Source organism: Colletotrichum siamense (genome assembly GCF_013390195.1).
Source record: "Colletotrichum siamense strain Cg363 chromosome Unknown KSG_Cg363_contig05, whole genome shotgun sequence".
Classification (NCBI taxonomy): Eukaryota; Fungi; Ascomycota; class Sordariomycetes; order Glomerellales; family Glomerellaceae; genus Colletotrichum; species Colletotrichum siamense.
The window spans coordinates 1,518,035-1,544,313 of NW_023501018.1; the positions used below are offsets into that span (position 1 = coordinate 1,518,035).

General features: G+C 50.1%; 7 protein-coding genes across 7 annotated transcripts; 1 reads left to right on the forward strand and 6 right to left on the reverse strand.

Annotated features, from left to right (window-relative positions):
- Positions 1 to 1,423: 1,423 nt before the first annotated feature.
- CGCS363_v008031 (putative transcriptional regulatory protein) lies at positions 1,424 to 4,224 on the reverse strand (the record flags this gene model as incomplete). Its single annotated transcript, XM_036639880.1, has 7 exons — positions 1,424 to 1,988; positions 2,040 to 2,290; positions 2,343 to 2,798; positions 2,852 to 3,144; positions 3,200 to 3,696; positions 4,075 to 4,098; positions 4,151 to 4,224. 7 exons carry the CDS (start codon positions 4,222 to 4,224, stop codon positions 1,424 to 1,426), a joined length of 2,160 nt encoding a protein of 719 aa, XP_036494244.1.
- Positions 4,225 to 4,893: 669 nt separating this feature from the next.
- On the reverse strand, positions 4,894 to 6,120 carry CGCS363_v008032 (uncharacterized protein; the record flags this gene model as incomplete). The annotated part of the gene is made up of 4 exons (XM_036639881.1): positions 4,894 to 5,065; positions 5,180 to 5,496; positions 5,555 to 5,912; positions 5,969 to 6,120. The coding sequence occupies 4 exons, from the start codon at positions 6,118 to 6,120 to the stop codon at positions 4,894 to 4,896; spliced, it is 999 nt and encodes a 332-aa protein (XP_036494243.1).
- Positions 6,121 to 7,281: 1,161 nt separating this feature from the next.
- CGCS363_v008033 (Uncharacterized protein) lies at positions 7,282 to 8,589 on the reverse strand (the record flags this gene model as incomplete). Its single annotated transcript, XM_036639882.1, has 1 exon — positions 7,282 to 8,589. The coding sequence occupies one exon, from the start codon at positions 8,587 to 8,589 to the stop codon at positions 7,282 to 7,284; it is 1,308 nt and encodes a 435-aa protein (XP_036494242.1).
- Positions 8,590 to 9,189: 600 nt separating this feature from the next.
- Positions 9,190 to 10,371, reverse strand: CGCS363_v008034 (Zinc-type alcohol dehydrogenase-like protein; the record flags this gene model as incomplete). The annotated part of the gene is made up of 3 exons (XM_036639883.1): positions 9,190 to 9,371; positions 9,421 to 9,724; positions 9,781 to 10,371. The coding sequence occupies 3 exons, from the start codon at positions 10,369 to 10,371 to the stop codon at positions 9,190 to 9,192; spliced, it is 1,077 nt and encodes a 358-aa protein (XP_036494241.1).
- A 4,194-nt stretch (positions 10,372 to 14,565) lies between these two features.
- Positions 14,566 to 16,550, reverse strand: MFS2-4 (MFS siderochrome iron transporter 1; the record flags this gene model as incomplete). Its single annotated transcript, XM_036639884.1, has 5 exons — positions 14,566 to 15,121; positions 15,171 to 15,546; positions 15,599 to 15,944; positions 16,004 to 16,274; positions 16,339 to 16,550. The coding sequence occupies 5 exons, from the start codon at positions 16,548 to 16,550 to the stop codon at positions 14,566 to 14,568; spliced, it is 1,761 nt and encodes a 586-aa protein (XP_036494240.1).
- Positions 16,551 to 18,338: 1,788 nt separating this feature from the next.
- On the reverse strand, positions 18,339 to 24,254 carry CGCS363_v008036 (putative ankyrin repeat protein; the record flags this gene model as incomplete). The annotated part of the gene is made up of 10 exons (XM_036639885.1): positions 18,339 to 18,653; positions 18,898 to 21,965; positions 22,200 to 22,508; positions 22,574 to 22,996; positions 23,059 to 23,200; positions 23,260 to 23,499; positions 23,554 to 23,619; positions 23,694 to 23,765; positions 23,811 to 24,021; positions 24,085 to 24,254. 10 exons carry the CDS (start codon positions 24,252 to 24,254, stop codon positions 18,339 to 18,341), a joined length of 5,016 nt encoding a protein of 1,671 aa, XP_036494854.1.
- Positions 24,255 to 24,910: 656 nt separating this feature from the next.
- On the forward strand, positions 24,911 to 25,978 carry CGCS363_v008037 (uncharacterized protein; the record flags this gene model as incomplete). Its single annotated transcript, XM_036639886.1, has 2 exons — positions 24,911 to 25,031; positions 25,098 to 25,978. 2 exons carry the CDS (start codon positions 24,911 to 24,913, stop codon positions 25,976 to 25,978), a joined length of 1,002 nt encoding a protein of 333 aa, XP_036494738.1.
- Positions 25,979 to 26,279: the final 301 nt, after the last annotated feature.

The window sequence follows — 26,279 nt, forward strand, 5'->3', positions numbered from 1 at the left end:
ACAGGCGCAACTCGGAACTTGGCACAGCACGATAAACTTCAACGATACTTTCCGCTTTTCAATAGAGCCTGGTGCCTCCAAGAGCGGCTTCTCTCTCGCCGGGTCATTCACTGCAACTACGGAGAGCTTGCATTCGACTGCGGGAAGGGGTACACATGCGAATGCGGTGGTAAACAGCACTATGATTGGAACAACGTCGTTGGTCTTTCTGGCACGTACACCCCGCTGCGTTCGAGATCGAAGTATGTCGCGTTGTTAAACAACCGCACGACCACATCGTCATCAGCCCTTCGCACAGAGAACGGAAAGATCGACCCTTATGAGAGGTGGCATCGGGTAGTAGGCGAGTACACCTGTCTTAATCTCACCAAGACCTCAGATATGTTGCCTGCACTCTCTGGCCTGGCCCGTGAGATGGCTGAAATCACCAAAGACACATTTCTTGCAGGGCTTTGGAGAAATAATCTGGAGCAGGATTTAATGTGGCATGTGTCAACCGTGGCCAACTGGCGGGAACAACGCGAAACTATTTTGGGTCGGAAGTGGGTTGCGCCGTCTTGGTCGTGGGCTTCGACTGGGAGTGGTTGCAAAGTCGAATACCCCATATTCAATGGAGCCGAAATTCTCGAATACAAGACCGCTGGAATCGCGAAGACAGCAAAAGTCACTTGCCCACCGCGAGGCCCTGATCCGACTGGCTCAGTGTCATACGGCCGCCTTGAGGTAAAGGCGTGCCGGATGCCTGTCTTCATTCAGAAGCCTTGCTCACGGTGGGACGTCAAGAGGCGCTGGACGAACCGCGTCTATGGGAAATTCCTTCTATACGCTCGTGAAGACAATCGGGAATGGCAACAGGATTGCCTTCCCCCTAGTGGAGAACCTCCGCCTGAGTTCGGCCCTGCAAGATCATCTCTATGGGTCGATCCGTCAGTCGAAAAGCTAGAGAAGAGTTACATCTGCAGAGGAAGTAAAGGCCAGCACTACAACTATGGATTATGCACCCACTGCGCTTTTCTTCCGGCAGCACTTCTGTATATCCGGGGAATGAGGACAGACAAGAACCAACTGACTTTGACTAGGACGCGGGACTTTTTCATGGTGGTGACCAAGGACCCCGAAAGCTCCGACGGCGCATACATACGGGTTGGATCACTTGAAGTCATTTGCGCGGATCAGTCAGAAAGGGATCACTGGTTTGAAAGTGTCTGGAAGCCTATGGTTCTAGCCGAGGAAAAGATAGCCATTTTGTGACGCAGACCTGTGCTCATGAGATGGATATGAGAGAAGAGGGGATATTTTGGTTAAACGTCGTTAGGTAATATACAAAGGCCCCCGTTCTCTCTTACTGTCTTTATGCTCGGTGATTTCATCTTACAGCTTGCAAGCCCGCACCTTTATTTGACTTTCACGAGAGAAAACCAAGTCAAGGGTGCTGGCCTGACTCGAAATTGGGCTCTTGCAGCAGGTCCATCATGGCCTGGTTGCTGTACAAGAAGTCCTCCAGCTGGGCCGCATTCGTCATCCACATCATTGGGTTTCCAGGCTTCATCAGCCCTTCGTCCATCGTGTCTCCTCCCATACCTGACATCACAGTGCCCCCCGCCATTTGAGATGCCTGAGTCGCATTTTGAGAAAAGTCCATCTGATGTTGATGCTGTTGGTGCTGCGGTTGTTGCTGAACCTGCTGATTCCCGCCACTGCCTCCTTTTGCAGGGAATCCAAGGGCAGCAAGATAAGCGTCCATCTCAGCGCTCGCCTGTGTCTGTTGCGCCTGTGGCGTGGACGTTCGGAATTCGACAAACCGGAGAGCAACGCTGTACAGCACCTGGAATAGGCGATGCATCTTGTGCGCCGCGTCGGAGAGAGTGTTTGCTTCCTGAAGGAAGAGAATGAAGCCATGTAAGCGAGCCAAGTCTTGCTGATCTTGCGTCTCGATAACTTGGCAGAAGAGTACAATGAAGGGGATGAATGGCGCGAACATGATAGTCCTACAATAGTGTTAGCAGCGATCCGTAGTAGCTCGAGATTGAGAAGCTAACCAGTGGATGTAAGTCGCAAAATAGACATCATGAGATTTCCGCATGACCGAAACACACTCTTGATGTTTCTCAAGAGCTGCTCTAGCGGCCTTGATGCACTCAGGGCTGAAAGTCGTGGGAGAACCTTCAGCACGTGGTGCAGCTCTGTATACCATTGTCAACATTGACAGACGAAGAACCGAGTCAGATATGAGACAGAAATCGACGAAAGCCCCTTCCACCATTTCTCGGGCCCTGTCACCCCATTTGGCCTGCTATGAGAGTCAGTCTTGTCCAGCTTCGGTAATATGTCTAAATACTCACATTCGCCTCTTGTGTCCGCGTTTCCACGTCATGGAGCATGGAGACAAGCTCATGCACGCGAGTCTGGCGGACATGGTAAGGCTGTGCCATTGAGTCTGGACTGTACAACATCTCATAGATCTTTCCCTGGCACTTGGCGGTGTGGATCCATAGGACGTAGTACGGTAGTAGAGGGTCCTCCAAGGGATCCTCTAATGAGGGCTCTGGCATGGTGATGTGCCAGTCAGGGATTGTTGATGCGCGTCCCAGGCGAAGTGAAAGGCTCTTGTCGATGTAGTACACGTTCCAGAAGAGAAATTGGTGCCAGTGCATGCCGCGAACCCTGGGTTTGCCGTCATCTTTGGTGTTCTTCAGGCACTCCACTCTGTGGTAGCCCAAAGTCTGACATAATTCTGAGGCTTTTGATGCCAGCGTCCATGCAAGTGATGGTTTTGAAATCTCGACAGCGTGGAATGTCTGGCGTAGTCAGCGATTGCGCGTGGGAGAGACCTGGAACTCAGTCGACTCACTCCGAATAGAAGAGCTACAATTACGTCGGCAGATGCTGGCAAGTGAAGTGGAAGATTTGACAAGCTGGTCTCCAAATTTGTCCTACACATTCTTGCATACTCTTGGTACTCTTTCTTGTCTTCTGGTGAGATTTGTGCAGCGTAGTCGGTGAATAGTGAGTAGAGACCGCCGTTGACAGTGATGAAGTCGTATTCGGAGTGGTTTTCTGAAAAGTAGACATTAAGACAGAGGTCTGGAAATCGACGGGTTGGCAGGAAGTCGTAGATCCATGCCATTCCAGAAAGTCGTTGGCCTTCACCTCGCATGAGTCAATTCCTCGTTGAACATACGTCGGGAAGGAGACTTACTCTTTGCAACGCGAATGGTGTTCACAGCTTTCTGAATGGGTGGCAACTCAAGACCCTGGATGCGTTGTCTTTGAACAGGCTTTGCATGAGGATATGTCATCTCTCCCGCAACTGGCTGCTGCTTGAGAGCTGTGACGATCTGGGATAGCGCTTCCAGAGTCTCCCCCAAGTCGAGACTTGAATCTTGCAGTGACTTGGTGCTCACCACTTTCTGAAGGAACTCCGTCGCGAATACCGAATGGGCCGCCAGAGAGGATTCTCCTTCGACAACCGCGCTCGACTCTTCGTCTGCCTGGAGAGCGTGGCTCGATGGCGTATTTGTTGATGTAGGAGGCCCATCTTGGGAGAATAGTGATATTCCCTCCGTAGGCGGTGTTCCCAAGACTCCACCTGACCTATCACTGCTGGTAGTTCCAGCCGAGGGGTTGACCTTCATATCATGAAGGAGCCTGATAACCGTCTCGAGTCGACGGTCAATCTGGTCAATCTTCCTTTCACTGTAGCACGCAAGTTATCATCATGTGCTTCACAGGAGCACGTTCACAATAAAGCAAGCTCTGAGTAGATTTCGCTTTGCCCAAGGTGAGATGTTTGTTGCAGGCGGGATCGACTCACTATTGTGGGGTGATGAGGATTCTAGTCCTTTTCTCTTTGGGCTTATTGTCTGCATGGGTACACTCGATCTTGGCATGAGTGCAATAAGAACAAGGTGATTCTCTATTGCATCGGATCTATGCATGAAATAAGGTGAGCATTCGTTCTTGAGTGACCGGTCGGTGCTGTCAAGTCTGACGTGATGCCAAGCAATGATGCACATCGTCGTTTCTGGGCATGTGGGCTGGTCCAAGACATCAGCTGTTTGTATATCAACTCACTTTTCTTGCTCTACAAGCGTCGCACTAGGCTCCAAATCAGCGCTTCATCTTCGTGGATAGATCAGCAACTACCTACTGCTCTGCGAATAGTGACTTGTTGATTAGCTGAGGTCGGGTCAGGCGCCTCTTCGGGGCCATCATCTGGGGCATCTTCATGACCACTGGCGTCCAGTTGGCTGTCGTCCATGCTGTAATCCTTCGTGTCTTGCTTCCCCAGGGGCGTGTAATAGTGGCACTCGATCAGTGGGGGTCGCCAATCGGAGGATTGCCAGTCAATATGAATGTTCGCGTACCGTGGGAGCCGATTCGAATCCGCGAGACTGGAAGCAACCTACGTTTTGTCTTCGGGGGAGGAGAGGTCGGGGCCCGAAATATGAAAAGGCAGCACAGTTTGTGTCTTCGACCGTTCTAGGAAGCATCTGTCCATATGTCGTTATTTTAGTTTTATTTCTTTTGCATGCTGGGTCTCGGAGGCCGCGCGACCCGTTTCTGTCCGCGGCGCCCCAGTACGGGATACATTGCCTGGATTGGGGAATTAATGGGGCTCTTGGCATTCTAGTTGCACAAATGATCCTTGCATCGTTGCATATTCTGACATAAGTTGTGAGATTTTTGTCAAAGCGCTAAAATCGTCAATATTTTTGCGCACGTTTTTACACTCATTCGAGTTAGCAATTTATCTCATATTCGTTCTAGCCTGTAAAACTGCTCGAAACCCAGATCTCGTGTTCGGCAGTGAGTCACGATGGCTCTTCTATCAGCAACATGGTTTGCATTCTATGTACACAATCGGCTGTCCTCCGATCCTGCCAATGTCCTCTAAGCGAATTGACAAGACAGCTGCTGAGGAGTTGCAGTAACTCCCATGGCACGCAGAGAGTTGAGAGCATACTCGCAGTGGGTTGGCGAGGTGAAGTGGATCTGGTCGTGGAAGAGGTACTTGCGGGCCGAGTACTGGCAGTTAGGCGAAGTGTAGTCGGGATTGGGTGGGCTAGACATTGTGAACAAAACGTTAGCCGATGTTTCAATGACAAATCTTCCAGTATGAAGACTCGGTGCCATTGCCTGAGATGCAATCGACATGTCGCAAATTTTGGAGACTTACACAAACTCGCCAATGGGCCCAACATCGGCGCAGTATCCGGAACGGTCCAGGTATCCGGCGGTAGGTCCAGTCCTCAACGCACCGCTCTTGATGTCACGAAGAGTCTGAGTGAAGTCCGGAGAGAAGATGGTGATCTGTCCGCGGTACTTGGTGTTGTTGTTGAGCTCGTTGATCAGAGCTACGACAGCCGTCTGGTAGTTGCGGGCAAAGTCGGCAACCTTGGCAATGTCGGTGGCACCGCGGCTCTGGATGAGGGGAATGAGCTCCGCAGGCAGGACAGAGAGGAAAATGAAGTTGCGGGCACCAGCATTGTAGATCTTCAAGTTTCATTAGCGATCGACGCTGCGATTAGGCTACCTTGATGGGATTACTTACCTGGTCGAACTTGGTGCGAATCGTGCCAATCAGGTTGGTGATAAGTTGAGGCTGGTTGGTGGTGTTGTATGTGTTGAGCACATCGTTTCCAGTGTTGGAACCAAGGAAAATGAACAGAGAGTCCCTGGATGAGGCATTGCCTGCCAGACGAGCAGCTGAGAAGACATTGGCGATGTTGGTGATCTGGTCGTTCCAGTTGATAATAGGGTTGAAGCCTAGAACTGAAGTAGGCGTGGCATACCGGCTGTCGGTGACGGCGCCGGGGAAGGCGAATTTGTTGAGGTTGACGTTGTTAGCTCCTCGCGCGTTGACGATGTAGTTGATGTGGTTGGGACCATTGGCGGTTGTGCTGTAGCTCCTGAAGTGCATCTTCGTCAATATACGGGCCTGCTAATAATTTAGTTCTCAACCTACAGCGCGCCGGAACCAATGTAATCAATAGACGCTCCAGCAGTCCAGATGTTACGGATTGTGTTGAACCCTCCCCAGTTTGCCCCTTGTGCGTCAGCTCCGCCGGTGAGCAACGCGGCACACAATACAAGTGCCGTGTAACACTTGGATAACATTGTACGTCTTTGTAGCGTTTCGAGGGCTAAATGGAGTTATCAAAAAAGAAACGACTGTGGTCTTGGCCTGAGAACTTGCTGAGTACTGCTGGTGAGTTGATGGAGAAAAGATCTGGATTCTGCTGGAGACAAGAGGTCTTTATAAACATCACCGATTGCATTGTTTGAGAACTTGTGGGCACAGCAGTCTGGATTGGATTCAAGTCTAGACCGTGATCCTGCATGCCGGGTTCATGTTGTCATCAGACTCTGTGCCTCATAACGGGCGCGGGTATTCTTGGATGTGCACCGCATATCGCACCTCTCACCCAGACAACAAGATTACTTTCTGCCCACCATGCGAAAACCAATCCAAAAATGCAACTGTCCTTAGCTTGTCGTATGCTCCTCCTGGGTTGCGCAAGACCGTCCGAGATTCTTAGTCTACTGGTAGCTCGTGTGGGGTGGTTGGCCCGGGCTTCGAAAAGACGGGACGGAGGGGCGAGCAGAAGCGGCCGTCCGAACCAGCTTCAACTTCAAATTTAGACAAAGTATAATGCTGTTCACTCGTCCGAAGTTTACTATGCCGTAATTCGCGTCATTATACATTATATTCAGATGACATAGCCTCCCTGATGCAGGGGGAAACTAAGCATTCAATTCCAGTGACACTCTGGCAGTGATCGGGCGGCTCTTTGGTATCTTTCAGTGATGAGAACGTCCCAAAATATTAACCAAAAACAGTGAATTCGGGTTTTTTATTTTCGAAGCACTTGTTGAGGTCCCAAACTTGCTGCCTTCCACGTGCGGGATGTCGGTGCGCGGTGCGGGATGTCAACAATGAGCTCGGATCAAAGCTGAGCCTCTTGCGCGACTGAATAGTTTGCCTAATTCCTTCGCGGACTTTGGTATATATCCGAGCAACAGCGGAATCTTTAGGTGCTGGGAAATATTCCCCGACACAGCAATGACACTGGCATGCAACTTTCATTCACTTGGTGATGCTTGGCTTCAACCGTAGGATGCTGTTTGGCCCAGCGATGATATCATTTGTATTAGGCTACAATCAACTTTTAATCGGAGTACGCTGGAGTCTTCGATGAGTTGGATGCAAGTTTATGAGCGGAGCTTCTATATCATAATAAGTCACTTGCAGTCACCGGACAACGGCATCCCTCGGTTTCATAGCACTTGCTCCTCTGGGGGAGATCTGAAGCCATACTCCTCAACGGGAACCTCGTTAGCCGGCGGCCCCCATTTCACCGCAAGCGCCATCAGTCCTGACCATGAAAGGCAGAACACGAAGATGTTCAATATCCAGACTCCCCAGGCCGTCTCTGGGTGAAACAGGTGAGGCATGCCCGGTGCCAAACGCTGCGCTTTGTCAACCGTCGGCCGCATCTTCTCCTCATATTGATCAAAGGCGGCTTGCAAGTCGTTCGGGAATTGTGTGATAGCGCCCGCCAAGTTGTAGGCGCCGTTCAGTGCCAGGGTCGTTCCCATGCCTGACAACGGACTCGCGCAGTATCCTGCATCTCCCAGGAGAACAACTCTGCCCTTGCTCCACTTGTCCATCTTGATCTGGCTGATGGTGTCGTAGTAGAAGTCATCAGTCGCCATCATCTCCTTGATGATTCGATCAGTCTCCCATCCCAGACCCTCAAAATATTCCTTCAGTATCGCTTTCTGCACTGCAGTGCTGCCCCCTTTTCGCTCTGCGGCTGCCCGAAGTCTGTCATCTTGGTCGTTGACAATGGCCATGAAGACCGTCGTACGGTCCTTCAAACCTGACGGACGGATCATGATTCCACGGCGGCCTTGGGCATGGAACCACCGGCGCCATTCCGAATCTGTGGGGCCACGCGGCATACTGAAGAAACCGCCGTACATGCCGAGTCTGTTCATCCTGTCCTCGTCACCTTCTTGCCCCCAAGCCAGTTTTCGGGTCCCGCTTTGGAGACCGTCAGCTCCAACAACGATGTCGACAGTCCGTCTTTCACCACTCTTCGTGAAGTGGGCATGGACTTTGTCTCCATCCTGTTCCAGCTGATCCAGGTAGTCTCCGAAGATGTACTCAATCCCGGCCCCACCTTCATCTTGCACCGCCTTGCTAACCTCCCGACTCTTCTTGTACAACAGATCTGCCATTCGGCCCCTCAGAATCTCGATGTCGCTTGTGGGAGTTTGCGTCCTGCCGCTTTTGTCAGCCCCGAAAGAGGCCCATATTTGGTCATTTTTATCGACGAAATGTACGCCTTCTTCGCCTGTGGTAGCACCGCGTATGGCGGCTTCGAGTCCGAGCTTACGAATGATGGTCACACCCGCACCTCGAACATCGATGTTCTGGCCCTGAGGGCGGAAAACCGGTGCTCTCTCCAAGATCGTGATGCGAGGTTTCTCAGACGCCGGTGTCTCAGTGAGTAAGAGGAAAGTGGCGAGAGTCGGCCCGGCGATGCTACAGCCGACGATGAGAATCTCCAGGGGTGCCATGATAGTGTGGTGCAGGCAGTTGCTCCTCTGTAAAGCTGGGTACGAGTACTAGATATTTGATGGCTGACTTCGATGCCACGAAAAGGACTCACGCAGACGGTAAAATATCCATTCTAATGCCAACATCTAATCAGGCAACAGGACAGCTTTCACGAGAAAATCTAATGCGTCATGAGGCTGGAATCCTTTCAACACGGCAACTTTCTGCCGCATGCTGACATGGCTTACATTCTTATCTCACACACTGTAATTGCAAAACGCGTAGCTACTTGTGCTTCGCCCGTCACTGTTAGTTGTCACGCCCGTTTGCGTGGCGATCGCTATGGGGCGCTAACACATCGGTTTTAGTTACATGTCCCCTCAAGATCGCTGAAGGCGCCTGTATCTCAGCACCTACAGCGTTTTCGACCGATGCCGTCCAACGCGGTGCATTGGACTGGAGTCATGCCTCGCTGGACATTGTGTGCCGATGAAACTGAACTACATTTATCATGGAATTGCAAATGCAGGTACTTGAAAAAGCAGATGTATTTTTGAGAACACGAGGCTCGTGTTTTCCTACAGTATCTCAATCACTACCTAAGAAATGCTCTTCAACGGTCAGTCTTGGGCGACCTTGATCGCAACCTTCCCTACAAAGCCCTGCCTGAACAAAGCTTTGTAGGCCTTCTTCGCATCTTTCCATCCAAACACCTCAGCGACCGGCGGCTTGATGTTGTTCTTCTCGACGAACGCACTCATCTCCTGGAACATCCCCAGACTCCCAAACATCAGGCCTCGGACTGCGAACTAAGTCAGTCGGTGTTGCGCTAAGGATCAATCTAAACATACTCGTCTTCGCACCAAAAACAAGATCGGGTATCAGATCATGTTTTTCGGAGCCGGACAGGAAGCCAATGGCCGAGACTAGACCATCTTGACGAAGCGCACGAAGGGATTCGGCGATGGTCGCGGCTCCTACGACATCAATGACATGGTCTGCTCCTCGTCCTTCCGTGACTTTCAGGACATCTTTGCTCCACTTGGGATTGTTTTTGTAATTGAAGACATGCGTCGCCCCGAGTTCGCGAAGGAGATCAAGTTTGTCTTCTGATGTTGAGAAGGCAATGGTCACCGCCCCAACTGCAGCAGCAATCTCGAACCTGTCAGTGTCTCTGCCCACCAGATACAAGCAACCTGAGCACAACTCACCTGAAGCACTGCGATACTAACACCGCCGGTGCCCTGAATGACCACAACGTCTCCCTTCTTCAGATACTGAGGGCCCCCAAAGAGCGTATTCCAGGCGGTGACGTACGGTCCACTGAGGGATGCGGCCTCTTCGAAATTGAGATTCGATGGCATCGGCGCAAGCGCGTCTTCGTCGAACACAGAATACTGTTGCAAAACTCCGTCCATGTCGCCTGATCCGCCGCCAACTTTGTTGTTGAAAGTTGCAGCAGTCTGACCAGCTTTCCAGGTTGAGTTGGTTGCGTTGATGACTTTGTCACCGGGCCTCCATCGCGACGACTTGGAGTTGACCTCAATAACGACACCAGCGCCATCGCTCAGGGGTACAAGACCTTCCATAGGGCTACCACTTGCATAGCGGGGGTCAGATGTCAAGATTAGTAGATCCCGATAATTGAGGGTTGCTGCATGGATCTGGACGAGGACTTGACCTTTCCCTGGCATCGGCTTAGGAACTGTTTCTAGTGAGAGGTTCAGGTCGATGCCTTCTTCGGTCAGGCCGCCTTGAATATTCTTTCGGACTCTCCATGCTGCTGCTAGGATTTCGGCCATCTCTCCAGTTTTGCGCGCACAACGAAAAGTAAAATTGTTTGAACGACTTAGAAACCGGAAACTTGGGTGTCTTTTATATAGTTGTGGTGCGCTCTTGCCGCTCTTCCCATTCTGTTCCACTTCGGTATTTTCTTGACGTGGAACGGCCCCGCGCCATCTCCATTGGAGTGAATTTCTAAGGTTGATTGCATAATCCAGGTTCCACGGCGAGCATCGTGTACGCTTTATTTGGTTGTGTCGTTATATGGCAGCATTTGTGCGTGATAACGTTGACAGGATATCGTGATTGAGTCAGCTTCCATCGCCGCGGATTTGTGTTTCTAAGTGCCTGGTCTGTGTAGCGTATTGGGGTACACAGCGTTCATCGGATCAACTGAGTTACCACTTATTTCTCCCCAGCCATACCTGTCACGTGAGAAGAGGCATTTTCTAATTAGTCCGAATGCGACCGCAAAAACCGAGTTCGAAGTGGTTGCTGACGTCGCGTGTCCTCCAATGAAGTTGGACGTTTCATGAAGGCCAATCGTTGGCCGCATGTTCAGGTGCTGATGCAGACTACGCCGCATGCTGCCCATTCTACGCAGCCTGATCAGATGATGCTTCTCACCCCCGCCCAGCTGCCTTGAAAGCCTCTTCTCTCCTGCATCAAAGTGATCATAGAAAGACGGGTGGCGGTTAGGCCATCGTGGAAATCGACACCACAATGGAAGCGGCTGGTCTTGCCTCTAGTATCCTGACATTCATCGACATTTCCTTGAAGATCGTCAAAGGCGCCCATGAGCTCTACAAGTCCGCTTCTGGTTCGACGTCAGAAAACAACCACATCGCCAACGTTGTCCTGGATCTGGAGAAAGCTTCTGGCTATTTGAGCATCTCTCAGTCAGGAAATAAGGATACAGGACTTCAAAGCCTTGTGGCTCAGTGTCAAAGCTTATCACGCGATTTACTTGAGCTTCTGGATAAGCTTCAAGTCAAAGACAAGACTCTCTTCAAAAGCTTTGCGGCTGCCTTTGCAAATGCTCGCAAGCAAAAAGACATTGCCTCGATCGAACATCGTCTGGATCAATACAGGCAGCAGATTTTGCTTCGTCTCAGCCTTCTTTTCTGGTATGTGGTATACATGACACTAGCAAAGAGTGTATGCAGAAGCTAACAATGGGTTCAGTCAAAGCCAAGCACCGATTCGCGCGCAGCTCGAGACGATTAGACAAGAAAGCAACCGATTACAGAACAAGCATGCGTCGGAATTAGAAAAGACGCACGCCAAGATGGAAGAGATCATAGAAGCTTTAAGAGGACAGCAAACCGATGCGAGGCCAAGTGCCACTTTTAAGCAGACAAAAGAGTCGAATCAAATCGCCGATGTCCTCGAATCTCGTGAAACAGAAGGGGAATTAAGAGCACTCGATATAGCCGTGGAAGTCGAAGCATACCGACTCAATTCACAAAGACCAGATGCATCGGGCGGACTCGCAGATCTTGCCAACATCTTGAGCGGGCTGAAGTCATTATTTGATGCTTTACGAAACGAAAACGGTGTCCTTAGCTCCTTGCATTTCGATGATATGTTTCGTAGAGAGGATGCTGTACGAGACGCATCAGTTGAGACTTTTGCCTGGATGGTTCAAGAGCCAAAGGCTTCAAGTATCGGATTTTGCCAAGATGATAGGTCGTCGGCTGGCAAATCGCGAAGTCATAGGTCTCTTAGCGGCGAGACAGACTCTGGCTCGGGGCAAAGCTACGATTCCGAGCAGAGCGATCTGAAAAGTAACAACGTGGACCCTCACTCGCGCCAACAGCGTCGAAGAAAGCTTGAGGAAGAAAGTTTACAAAGACGAACAGCCTCGGAGAACTTTTCGTCTTTCTTGAATGCGGTCGGGGGAGGTTCTTTCTTCATCACAGGAAAGGCAGGCTCTGGAAAATCAACACTTATGAAGTTTCTGGCAAATCATCAACGGGTAGTCAAAGGCTTGTCGGATTGTGCAAGTGGAAGAAAACTCGTCCGAGTAAATATGTTCTTTTGGAACTCCGGTACAGACCTACAAAAGTCATTGGAAGGATTTTATCGGACAATCCTATTTCATACCTTGCGACAGAGCCCTGAGCTTATCGAGGAAGTCTTTCCTTCGCTAACTGGCACCAACTCGAGCGAGTCGAACAAAAAGAGGCCTTCGAATCTCGTTCAAGCCTTTGATAGGTTAGTTCGAGTTGGAGCGTTCTCAACTCATGCTTTCTGCTTCTTTATCGACGGCCTTGACGAATACGAAGGGGACACGCTGGACCAGAAGGACCTTGCCGGCAGGCTATTTTCATGGTCGCGGGCCGACAATGTCAAAATCATCTGCTCAGGTAGGCCCTATACGGCGTTCTTAGACGTGTTCCGATCAAGCGACCTCTTTGTCAAACTGGACCATCTCACTCGAGCAGATATTCTGAGCTTCGCCATCTCTCAATTTGAGGATAATCTGAAAGATACAGCATTTGATGGCGTCCGATCCGCCTGTATCGGAAAGATAGAGGAAATTGCGGACAAATCAGAAGGAGTGTTTCTCTGGGCAAGCCTTGTCGTTAGGTCCTTGCTCAATGCTGCCTTGGATTACGAAGACGAAACACATCTCGTCCAACTACTGAATGAGTGTCCTACAGACCTCAACGGTCTCTTCCAGAAAATGCTGGGTAGCATCCACAATTCGGAATCTCTCAGACTCAGATCGAATTTCTTGTTCGACCTGGCTGTTCGATGGTGGTCTCAAATTGGCGGTATCAATGCTCTCGCTCTTACGTGGTTGCCTGAGCTCAACTGGTTTCAGACGGCTTCTGACTTTCCGTTCAACGTCCCCAAACTGTCGTACAATGAAGACGAAGTCAACAGAAGGGTCTCTCTGGCACATAAACAACTACATCTGCTGACACGAGGGTTATTGGAAGTTGGAAAGCCTGAGGATAGCTTTCACATACCCTTTTTTTCATCTCGAATCGGCTTTTTCCATCGAAGTGTCAAAGACTTTCTACAGACCGAATGGCTGCCAAATCTGGATCGCAGGCCACTGGAATCGATTCAAGTCCAAGCAGAAGTATTTTGCCGGCTTAAGTCTGCCGAGGTGAAATTTTCTCCCCAGACAAACCTTCAGACATCAGATCCCGCCTACGACATCGTCAATATGTATAACAATATCTTTAACACGTTGTCAATGTTCAGATTGCAACACAGCTATGAGGTGCCTGTGAAATACATCGGAGACATTGAAAAGAGTGGCTGTGACGCGGTGGCTGGGACCGAAACTCTTTTGCCCATTCCGTCGAATGCCAGTGGCCCGTTGATACCGGCCTGGACAGCAGGTGCTAAGATTCAAAAACTACGAAGGTTTGAATCAATGCAATTGGATACATTAGTCCGACTATCATTTTTACATATGGCCGCAGCATATGGCGAAGAAAATTATGTCCGCTGGCGCTTAGCCTTGTCGAATCCGAGTCCGATTTCGGCCATTGACGCCCCCGACACAAGTATCCTACTATCAGCTTATGTATCGGGCAACATTGGTCTTGTGCAGTGGCTACACAAGAAAGGACTTCGCCCAGATGATTTTTTGATTTGTGTCGATCTTCAACACAGCCAAAAGCGATACAGAATTTCTGTCTGGGAAGCCTATCTAGTCAAGTTTGCAGCTCGCATCGCAGAACCTCATTTCAGATTGGGGTATCAGACTGATGCGAAGTCAGAGCTCGAGGGGCCATATGATGTCCTGGAATTAGCTCTTCAAGCTGGAGCTAATCCATCGCTAAGAGTTATTGTTGATCTCAGGACGAAAGAATCGCGCAGCAGTTGGATATATAATGAATCTGACATCATCTCTAGTCACCACGTTGGCCTAAGTCAGCTCGTTGCGATTAATAAACCTAGGAACAAGGTGGCGTTATTGAAACTGCTCACGGAAAAACGTTCGCTCAGTCGGTTCTTCAGAAGAAAGTCTTCGGCAAAGATCGGAATGACATCAAAGCCTTCTACGGATAAGACATCTCTCAGTATTGACTCCTTTCCTCCCATTGAGACGGAGGAGCTGGCCAAGAACCTCTGGAGTGCAAGCGGTATTCTTTCAAGCAACGGTGATAGAGTTCTGAGAGACTTTATGATAAGAGACTTCTGATTGATCAAGTTGTAGCTCTTCTATAATTGATGGCATCCTAGATCCCCTAGAAAACTTGACCCTTTGTCTGGTGCACCTTGGATACGTTGACATTCTTCCACAAAAACACACAAGCCAGCGCCAACGGCATGAATGCTGCACCGCAGATAACCATGTGTCTCTGAACTGCTCCATAAGCCTGGATAATTCCAGCCCTAATTGGGCTTCCCCAAGCATATGAAAGCTGAACTTTGATATCTCCGTAGATTGTAACAGCGTCGCTCTTGGCATCATTAGGCAAGAACTGGATGAGCTTGTCCAAGAATTCATTGGTCCAGATGGCGCCAGAAATGGCACGACCAATGGAGCGACCTACTGAAGTTGCGAGGCCGATCAAAGCCAGCATTACCGAAACCTCATTGTGCTTGACCACAGACATAACCGCCAGTTGTTCGCAGATGATAATGGTTCCAGAGGAGACAGCCTTCAGGATTTGGCACATAATCACGTACCCAATGTAGGTATCAGGTGTGCGGAAGTGGATAAGAAGACCAGTTGAGAGGCAGGCAACCGGAATGGCGGCCATGGCAATCCACTTGTAGTGATGAGTCTGGCGGATGAGGCTGGTAGCCGTTAGCGACGTGCTCTTGTGAGAGTTGAGAAGCGACTTACAGTCCAACGATGGGTCCCCACGTGCAGGAAGCAATGGTGTAGATGTTCCCAATGAAGCCTGCCTGGCTGATACTCTGGTGGTGGACAACTTGGAGGTAAGATGAGAAGTAGGAATCCCAAGTGCCGAAACTGAGGGCGATGACACCAGCAGTGGCGGCAGAGCCAAGAATAGTCCGATCCTTGAGGTTCTTCCAGGGGACCAGAGGTGTATCGGCGTACATTCTCTCCCAGAGTCCGAAGAGAACTAGGCAAAAGATTCCGAGGATGATCATGGCAATAATGTGGCCAGAGACACATCCCTTTGCGGCATACCGAACCAAACTGAAGGGCAGCAGGAAGAGAGAGAACCCAAACATGATCAGCAGCATGCCCACGACTGGTCCACAGTAAGCGTCAACGTAAACATTCAATGAATGATGGGTACTAACCGTCAAACTCCTTAAAATAGAAGACCATCGACTCTTGAATGCTGCGGCCACTCTTCGTCAACTCAGGACCTTTGCCGATCTTATAGGCCTTGCGGAGGTTCCACCAAAGCATGCCGGTGATAAGCATTCCGAAGGCGGGGAAGATGATGGCGAAGGCTCCGAACGCCCAACGAAAGCTGCTCTTCTCGACAAATAGCTGAGCGACGACGGGACCGGCGAATGCGTTGGCAATGTAGGCCGTCGAGTTGAGGGTGTATATGATCATACGGTTACGGATGGAAGTCGTGTCAGAGATGATGACTGTGTGAATGTAGCCAATGCCACCACTTCCGACAGTCCAAAAGACCTTGAAGATATTAGCCCAGTACTGGGTGCAATTGATAGCTTGGGACAAGTGAATCTTACCTGTGCAGCGGCATACGTCTCGACGTTGCGGCAAACAGCCATCAGAATCAGACCAAAGCAGCAAAGAGCATGAGCAAGGATGTATGCCTCCATACGACCGAAGACGTTGAGAATCTTGGCGAATGGCAGTTGAGAAACACCGCCAGCGATTGAGGCGACGATACCAGTGGTGGCAGTGAGGCCATGGCGCTGGAACGATGATGTTACATAGGGGGCAAGGTTGCTGTTCATCTGCTGCTGCATGGAATGTGTGTAGGAGGTGATCCAGATGCTACAATCATGTCATTGTGTCAGCGGTGTCAATTGCATTGATAAGGTACTCTGAGGGAACCCACAAGATGTAAGTAAGAATCAGCGCTCTCCACGACCACGCGGAAGTAATGGCCTGGATCTTCTTGACACCATTTTGGGGTTCCGTTTTCTCATCTTCAGCGTCAGAGTTGTCGGAGGTGATCTCGGTTGTTGTTTTGCCAGGGCTCTTCTCGTCAAGGCTCTGGCTTTGGCTGTGGTTCTCAGCCGGAGCTGGCTGGACTGTGGGTGCGCTCATGGTGACGGGCAGCTGAGGTTGGCGCCAAGAGAAGGGTCTCGGCTTGGGAGCTTAGGATGAACGGTGATCCATAGGACAGAACCCATGAAAAAAAGCATGGACGAAGGAGCTCTATCTATATGTAAGCATCCACAAGGTAAGGCTACGGCCCAATTTTCGTCCAAAAAGAAGCTTATACGAAGGTTCATGCATGTTTTACGTAACGTTCCTCAACCACGCCAATATGTCACGGAATATGTGAACCGAACGAGAAGGACCACGCGAGGTTCTGGACTGACCAGCTCCATCCAGCCGGCATCGGACGAGCCACAGGGATAAATCAGTGGCACACCAAAGAAAAATGTTCAACGACTTCATCTAGCCAGGGCTGGGCGGTCTTGTTGTCACCAACAAACTTGTGTCAGTTCCGACTTTGCGCGAGACAGGTCCACTAAACATTACTTGGCAACGCTGTTCTGTTGGCTGGTCGGGCGAACTCTTCGCCGTGAGAATCGTCCAAGATTTCCGAAGAGGGGAGCTCGTCAGTGAAGGGTGGACACCCAACGTCGTATTACCATAGACTGCAGGAATTCCGCGCCGAAGGGTAGCCCGCGCGGGCGTGTAGATCACCAGTCTGACCAACAAGCTTCCATCATGGGGTCGCCTGGGACCCTCTTCCTCATCGCATCGCGCCGACTTGGCACAAGCGGTTGACAACGGATCAGATAAAAGTTTGCCTTTTGCTTGGCGCCATGCGGGAGCGGATCTGATAAGATGAAGATGGAGCCTCCCAGGAGAGTCAGTGAGGTGGGGAAGTTCTAACCGAGGCCACCCACTACCCTGCGTCGACGAGTTGCGTTTGCAGCGGGTTTTGAGAAATCTTGGACATTCGAGCCTTCAAGAGCTGCCAATTTTGACTTTCAGGCTACCATCATTGGTCACTAATGTGGAAGCATACGCTCATTCGTCGATTAAGTCTTGGACGACAAGCTCGAGTTGGCGCCCGTTTGCTCAAATTTTAGCGCTTGTGATTCCATTGCAGCGTTCCCCATCAACTTTTTGGTGTTATGACTTTGACTCTTCAGGAAAGGAGCTCGTAGTGTGTGGTCCCCAAAACTTGTGGCCCCAGCAGCAGCAGCAGCAGCTTGTTAGTATTGTACATGCAGTCCCACACGTGAGCGTTTTCTAACATCCGCTGACAAAACCTCGGAGTTTTATTACGGGCTCAAAGCAGAAACAATATCAATTATTTTTTCGAACACTAGGCCTCGAAAGCTCCGCGACATCGTGCTTCTATGGAACCCACCTATATTTCATATTTGACAGTTTCCACTTGCCGGCCTTCTCTTGTGGTCCATCGGTGTTTCCACATTACAACCCTTGTCTCCACTTCAGCTGATAGCCTGCGATAGCGTAAAGTTACCTCGCAGCGAATTTCAACCTCTGGCGTCTGTCGTATATGAGCAGACTTATACTCGAGCCTTTGAGGATGTATTTCAATTCCGACGGAGGTATGTCTGGAATCCCTCTCGTGCCGCAAGCTCGATTTGTGGCAGAGGATAAGTCAAATCAACTGGACAAATCTTGCTCGCTATGGACAACATACCTACCTTGTAGCGAAGGCTATTGTTATGCTCACGTGCATGTCATTGTCCGCGAGTGTAAGCTGATCGGGAACCATATCCCGACAAACTGCCTAGGCACTGTAGTACAGAACATCAAGATTTCGGAACAGAATGAAGGGCCGTAAGTATTCATGGTTGAACTTGAATTCTATGAGGGCTGAACCTGATTGATCGTCGAGGACGCTCATGAAAGACCTTCGCCCAATTCATCCAAGTCGAAGTCCAGATCAAGACTTGAATCATATTCTTCACTCACTCCCCCATTTTCTGATGGTTCTCTCAGTCCTTCTTGCGCTGATGTCTTCGCCGCATGGTCCGCATTCAGATCAACATCGAGCATTGCATCCTTGTAAATGTCGACGTTGCTCTTCTCAACAACATGCAACTTTCCATCCTTTTGCTTTTCACTTGAGTGGTATGTTTCGAAGTGCTGGACACATTTATTACAAAAGGCGAGGGCGTTGCAAGTTCTGCATCCGAATAATGGACCTGTGATCGTCTGGAGGCTCGTTAGATACGCAGTAGAGGGGGGCAATCTTGGGCTACATTACCACCAAACATGCGTGGCAAATGTGTCTTTGTAGGACGTATCGGCGATTTGATGATGCAGTATCGTTGCCTGAACTGCAAACTCTGGGTTCCAGTGCGCTAGTTATTTCGACGCCCGAACCACACAGCCGGGCCAAATTCAGTGGTGTCTTGTGGATAGTGCCAGTGCCTTCGTCGTCAGAGAGGTTGCATACTGTCTCAGGGCTAGCGCCGTGTCGTAGAAGCGTGCGAATGACGTTCAGGAAGTCTGGCTTTTCTGATCTCATCTTGCCAAAGTCTTCAGATTTCGACCCGCGCGCTGCCCAGCAGAGTGGAGTCCATCCATCGCTATCTTTGCAGTCTACGTCTGCACCGCAGAGGCGATTTATGATGAACTTAACGGTCTGTAAATTTCCAAATTGTGCTGCCCAGTGCAAGCAAGTCTTTCCCTCTTTGTCCGTGGCCATCATATCGCCCCTATAGGTCAGCATGACGGCTAGAAAGTTTTCAATGCCGTTTGCGGCCGCAAAGTGAAGAGGCAACCGCCCTAAGGAATCGGAATGCTGGACAGACGCTCCTTCATCAATAAGGAAATTGATTGTAGCAACACCAGCGTTGAAACATGCACCCTGGAATGCTGTATCAAATGCGAAAGCAGAGCCGCACAAAGTCTGTTGGATATCGGCTTTGTTAGAGACAAGCATACGGACTACTATGTCCACTTTTTGGGCGTCCCTATCGCGGACTGCATCCTCATTGGATAGCATAGTCGACATCAACGGCGTGCCATTGGCGTAGTTGAAAGCAATAGCGTTGGTGTCCGTCCCATGAGATATGAGACTCCGTATGACCTCAACATTTAACCTCTTGCAAGCCATATGAAGCGCAGTGCCGTAACTGGGCGCGGTGATGTTGACTTTTACTTCTGGCTGTGCAAGAATAAATGAAGTGACGTCAAGGTCGTTCCTGTACGCAGCGTCATGCAATGCTGTATATCCTTGACCATTTGCGATGTTGATGTCAGCGCCTGCTCTGGTGAGTATCCGCATATGATCCATCCGCGAGCAAGATGAGGCATAGTGGAACGCCGTGGCCTTCGAGAAATCAAGGACGTCAATGTCGATATCTCTTCGGAATTCCAGGAGAACTTTCAGGTAATCCAGAGGTGCATCGATAGCACGGTGCAAAAGACTTTCCCCGTGCACGACATCGCCTAACTTGGCTCCATTTTCGATCAGGTGTCGAAAGAGCCTCGTATCACTGACCAACTTGGATCTGTCGATCGCGTAACGGACAGGCGACATCTGCCAACCGTCGGCCTGGTTCACATCAAGTCCGTTTGCCATCAATAGCTCGACTATTTCTGTCCTTCCACTATGCGCAGCCAAAGTGAGATAAGTGAATGGTCCAAAAGTGTTGATAGGATCATCGGTAGCAGCCGGGACAAGTTGACACCCCTCAGGATTGTGCTTGAGGAGTTCTGCCACGATGTCCAGTCGGCCATGCCAGATGGCACATTTCATGGCATCTTGTCCAGAATCGTTGACAGAATTGATGTTTGCGTTTTTTGTAAGTAGCCAGCGAACGAGTGGCATTTTTCCCGTACGGCATGCTTGCATGAGAGCAGTTTCGCCGTCGGCGGCTGCTGCATTAATGTTGATCGCACTCTTGCCTGAAAGGAGTATGTCGCAAATATCGATGAGAATGTTGACTTTGTGTGCCGACTTTGCCATCTCGTGTAGTAACGGCGGAGAGAAGTTGTCATGGTTGGGATCCGCTCCGAATTGCACCAGACAACGAACACATTGGAGGTTGGGCTCATCGACGGTGCAAAACCAAAGCGGCGTATCCACACCATACGGCCCCAGGATGTTTGGGTCGGCGCCTCCTTGCAAGAGCGCCTCCATTGTCTTTGGCCACTGGTTTCTGCATGCTATCGCAAGAGGGCTCCATTCGCGGTAGTCATCGGAGGGAGAGCCAAGGGATGAATTGGGATCTGCCCCAAGTTGAATCAGTAGGCTCACGGCCCGCCAATGTCCCCTTTCTGCTGCCACGAAAAGACAAGAACTTTTGTGTTGCTGCCTTGTAGACGACGCAGTAGGACTGAAGAAAAGCCGGATCAAGTCTAGATGCCCGGAAAACGCAGCGGCAAGGAGAATGTCTTCTTGATCTGGCCCAGGGATCTCTGTCTTCGCTCCATGATTCAAGAGAGACCGGACGACTTCAATATGGCCACAACTCGTCGCCAAATACATGAGACTAGGATGCCGCACAGTGCTGTCCGTAGCATCATGGAGCGTCGAAGTCAGGTTCGGGCTAATTCCAGCGCGCAATAGATCATCCACAAGGGCTGACATTCCTAGCCATGTTGCTGCCCATATTGCTTTTTCCATCGACGAGAAGGCTTTGACCCTCCAATTCGTGTCTGATGTTATGTTTGAGGCTGCTTTCCGGGCTGTTTCTTCATCACCGGCTTGAATGGAAGTGGCGAGAATATCTTCCAAGGCAGAGAGTGGGAACGGCCCTTCATCAAGGAGCAACCATATCTCGCCCCCTCTGCCTTGGACGATTTTCATGAGGGCGTATTCTGCCCTCACTTCAATTGCTTCTTCTCTCATCTCCGCAAAAGGAGTCAATCCAAGGCCACCCAAAACCCCTTGTGCCGATGCTGGTGGGTTGCTGGTTCGCAAGCTGCTCATTGCCCAGTACAACTTTGCCCATACGGTCGAAGCTCTTCCTCTCCCGTGAGCGCAAAATCTTTTCAATGCCGTGGCAGAGTCGCTCAACTTGGACAGATGATAAGGCAGTGCCTGTATGGCGTAGTAGACGATGTCATTGTTGTCGCAGTCCAAGGGAGCAGTGGGTTTCATTCCCTGCTGATCGTTTTGCCACAGTGTGTTATAGTTCTTGAGCACGACTTCCAACTTCTCAACAGTGTGCTTTGCTGTGAGATAGTTGGCACAGAACTCGAACAGGGTATAATGTGCCGTCGATCTGACCTCGTCCCATATGCATTCTTCGGCTCCGGGGTCGTGCTCCAAAAGGTTCCTGACATCACCACGGATCTCAACCGGCTCCTTCTCTGTGTCAACGAGAATACGAAGCACAGAGATCAGCCATGTCGGTAGACTTGATGCCAGATCAACTGAAACCCAGCGTGAACCAGCATCCTCTTCATCGCGCGGCTCGTAAGGGCGTCTCCTGTTGCAGACAAAGACAAACTCTTGTACGTTCAGCGGTCGATAACTACAAAGTAACCAGCTCAGAACCCACTTGATATCCTCTAAGTGATCATTAGATTTGAGTAATCTGTGCAGAAAGGTCCTGACAGTGTCGGTAGGAGAGACAGATTGTAAAAGTCGAGAGGCTACCGTCAGAGAGGCTTTTGATCGGAGTTCGGGCCAGCCCGTGTAGTTTTGGACGATTCGAAAGATCGTCTGAAGTGTCGAGTCTGCATGGTGAGCACGAAGACCATGGAGATGTTTCCATACCGCATCTTCCATTCTTGAAATCGTACTCGACTGATCGGATTTGTGGACGACTTTGATGATTGGGGTGGTGGCTTTCGAAGGGAGCTCATCCACATTCAGCTTAGGCCATGCTGCAAGCTCTGACAACAGAATATCAGGCTTTCTCGAAGTGATTATCAGCTTGAATTCATGCTCAGTCTTGTCCACCATGTCTCCATAGTATTCGAGGAATCGCCTTCTATTATCCGAGTTGCACTCATCAAAGTCATGAAGAAGTAAGACTAGTCCTTGACAGAGGCATGTCATCTTAAGTGTCTCTAGAGCCACTTGGCATGAGGTGTCTCCCCAACCAGCCTCTGTTGCATCAATTAGTTAGCACTCAATATAATTCATACGAAGTACTCTGAATGGGGTTACTCACGCATAAGAAATGGTTCTTGCAGCTGTTGACACTCGTCCCTTCGACACCCTCGGCTGACGACAGATTGAAGAAGCATGCCAGCAACCATGCTTGGAATTGAGTCATGAAGAGGATCTCGCGAGTCAAATGTATACATGTAGGCCCGATTCGGAGAAAAGGTCTCGCTTTCTCTCAGAGTCTTTACATGTGAATTAAAGATATAGTTGGCCACGTCGTGAGTCGTTGTAGTTGAGTTACCGTGAACGTAGATAATCTTGCTCCCAATAGAGCTCGTCCATTCTCGGTAAGAAGGACTTGACTCAATTTTCAGTCCTAGCCCGCGAGTGTCTTCATCCCGGCTCCTGGGACGCAGCTGACGCGGGTGGGCAGTAATGGAAAGGAGAGATTTCTCTGTGGCGGCCCATGGGGCAGGCAACGAAGAGACTGACATGAGTTAGTTCATTGATACTTTGCAAAATTCTTCTCACTGTAGTGAACAGACTTACCTGAAAAATGCTTGGAAATCGTTCCAGATAGGTTGCAGAACCTCCACTCCATGGGTAGTTCTTTCTTTGATAGCACTCTGACTGTTTCTTGGATGGTAACTTCAGATGGCAGTCCCATAGTCGCAGTGAATTCATCCAGAGTCTGTCTCACTTGTCAGAATCGCCGGCTGTTGAGATCCGGTCCAAAAACTCCTATCTCACATGATGCAATGTCTCCTGCTTCTCGCTGGGGGCATGTAGGCTGATAATGAGGCAGCGAAGACTGATTTTGGACATCAAGAACAGCTGATTTGTCCTAAAGACGCAAGCTGCAAGACTGCGTATAGACATGGAAATGACGCTGAACATGACCTTTTCGTTGCTTTGATCGACCAGAAAATTGGCGAGCTTAGCCGCCAACTCGCTCTCATTCACCCCACGTTGTGGACATCCTGAAAATACCTTGACTTCGTTAGCCTTCACATGGAATCAAATCATCCTAGACTCTATCCTTACTATTCTTCTGGTATCAAAGAAGATATCCGGATACATGCTTGGAAAGCTGGCTGCCAAGTAGAGAGCCTGTGATTCCAGCAAAGTCCCTAGTGTGAGTAACTACCACTGAAATTTGGGTTTATAATGCAGGCCTAACTTACCATCTTAACAACGACAGATCCTAGATCATACGCTACGAAGATTATCGTCCGGCTTTTGTTCTTGATGAAGAGCTATTTAGTATCAGGCGCGACGCTTAGGTGATTGACTTGACTTACTGAGGTACCAGCCCTTATTGCCAGGAGCCCTCGGAGGAGGCACTTGGCTTGATCCTCTACGCATTCCTGCACCATCTCCCCGACAAGAAGGTCATTGATCCCCACTTGAAACACGAGTTCTCTGGTCTCAATCCCATTGAGCTTGTCAGAGAGCAAGTGCTCACGGCTGAATATCTGAACCTCAGGCTGAAAGCATGCGACATGTACGATACTGTGAAGAAAGAATGCGTTAGTTCTGGCCACCTGGTAATTCATGTGTTCCGGCGCGGCGTACATGATGATATTGGAGCCACCCTCACTCTCCCTGGGTGAGTGGCTGCTCTTCAACTGCAGGTATGACAATGCGATATCATCCTCGACGGCGTCATTCTCTTCTTCGGGATGGGGTTTTGGTTCCATTTCTGAAGTATGCCATGCTGGTGGTGGTACATCTTCAACAGTCATGGCGGCACTGTCTTCTGACGGCTGATCCCAGGCAATTCTTTCAAACACATGCGCTAGGACTTGCTCCGTCATGCTAGACAGGAGCTGATCAAAAGCGTATAAGCGTTCAATGTATGAAAACAGCAGTAAGCTTGGGAAACGAATAAAATCTTGCTATCACATACCTGAGTCTGCAAAGGCAGATGGCGTTCAACCGACTACAGACGGAAGTGTGACAGCGGGAGTTCGCAAACGCTACGCCCTTGAGATCAAAGCAGAAATCCCCAAAATTACTGCTAATCCCGTTATCAGCCAAAAGACCTTTGCAGCAGATGATGTGTCTTTCTGCCAACAGGCAGCAAGGCAAAACCCCTCGGGAGGGCAGTACTCACGCTGTTACAAGCATGCAGGCCACTCCAAGTCACAACGTCACGCCATGCATGAAGGACCAACACTAGCGCCAACGGGTTCCAGAGACGACGAAAATAGAAAATTTCCCTGGAAATTTGCCCCGTCGCTAAATGCGGAGTAGATGATCTCGTCATTACTTGCAGTCATCAGGTTAAATGAGCTGTACATTGCGGTAATATTTGAGATAGCAGTGGGAAAGAAGTTTTCACCTTGGGGTTTCGTTACCTTGCGACACCAACGATAACATCAACTTGAATAACTCAAAAATGAACGAACTTGACGATTCTGAGCTCTGGATGAGTACTGACTCGGAATCAGACAAAATCGAGGACTATGAGTCGATGTCTGAAGATGCTACCTCCTTTACAATAGATATGAGACCGCAAGGTCAGTCAGGAGGTAAATCGAGTCCTTGACCCGCACAGAAGCGTCTTTTGATCTCATCGAACGCAGGCTTCCATGTTCGAAACAGACATGGCGAAACCCAGCGAACTGTAGCAACTCAATTCCACTTGGGTTCCAGGAGAAAGCCAGCTTTCAACGTTGGTGCCATCGCCAAAGCTATCATTCACGGCACTTTAGACCAAGACTCCCACACACCAGCAACACTGCTGGTGTACGACTTTTCGTTCTTCTCTCACCGATCGACCCGTATCAAGGAGGCCAACATATCGTTCGAGTTCCGGGCAAAGAAAGGCAGCGCCAGCATAGGCCCGACAGTCACCAAAGTGGCGCCTTTTGGAAAACACGTCATGATGCAGACCACAGAAACGGTGACCAAGACAGTGGGAGGGGAGAGCGGGGTTTCGGGAGGCGCTGTTGTGAATGTCAACACCAACCTACGTGCCGAGAGGTCCGTCGAGAAGGTGACCACGCATGCGGCCAAGGTTGTGGGAAACAACCCCTGCGACGAGTGGAGCAACTATCCCCTCGCGCAGTGGTCTCTGCAAGAGAACGAGTCTCAGCAGAACGGGATTATGACGCTTTTTCGAGCATGTGTTCTTCTAACCAGGGATATAGAGGAAGACTTCGAGTTGTTGCCTGATGTCCAGGTGACACCTGACCTGAAGACCAGATTAGGCTCCCTCATGGCTTTCAGAAGAAGCGATGACCCAATCATACTCGCACCAGCCAGCGAGCCTCTGAACGCGCTAGCAAACGACATTGTACAGAAGCGTTGGAACCTGGGTCAGGTGGACTTATCCAGTTTGTGGGACTGTACATTTCACAACACATTTGAGGAAGCAGTCAAGGCATCCAGGGCCCAGTCGCTGCGCGAGGGGGAAGCTGAAAAGGTGACGACAGTTGTCGAGGTTGCAGTGGCTGAGTCATGATAAGAATAGAACCGAGTTCCAAATTCAGACATGTTGGTGTCATTTGTCACTTGGTAGTTGGTTGGTACGGCCGAACGAGTGACGGCCGCTGCATAGGCCCTGTTGGTTCGTTGGTCAGATACAAATGGCAATCACACCGAAACTCAAATTCCTCATGTCATATTTGATAGGCTGTTCAGCAAGAGTTATGGAGATGGCCCTGCAAGTCGTGTTGTTCTCGGCCGTGAATGCATGCCCTGTCTCGGTCGATCTTTCTGCACCAGGGCCCCAGCACGATACATGCATATCATCCTAGAGAAAA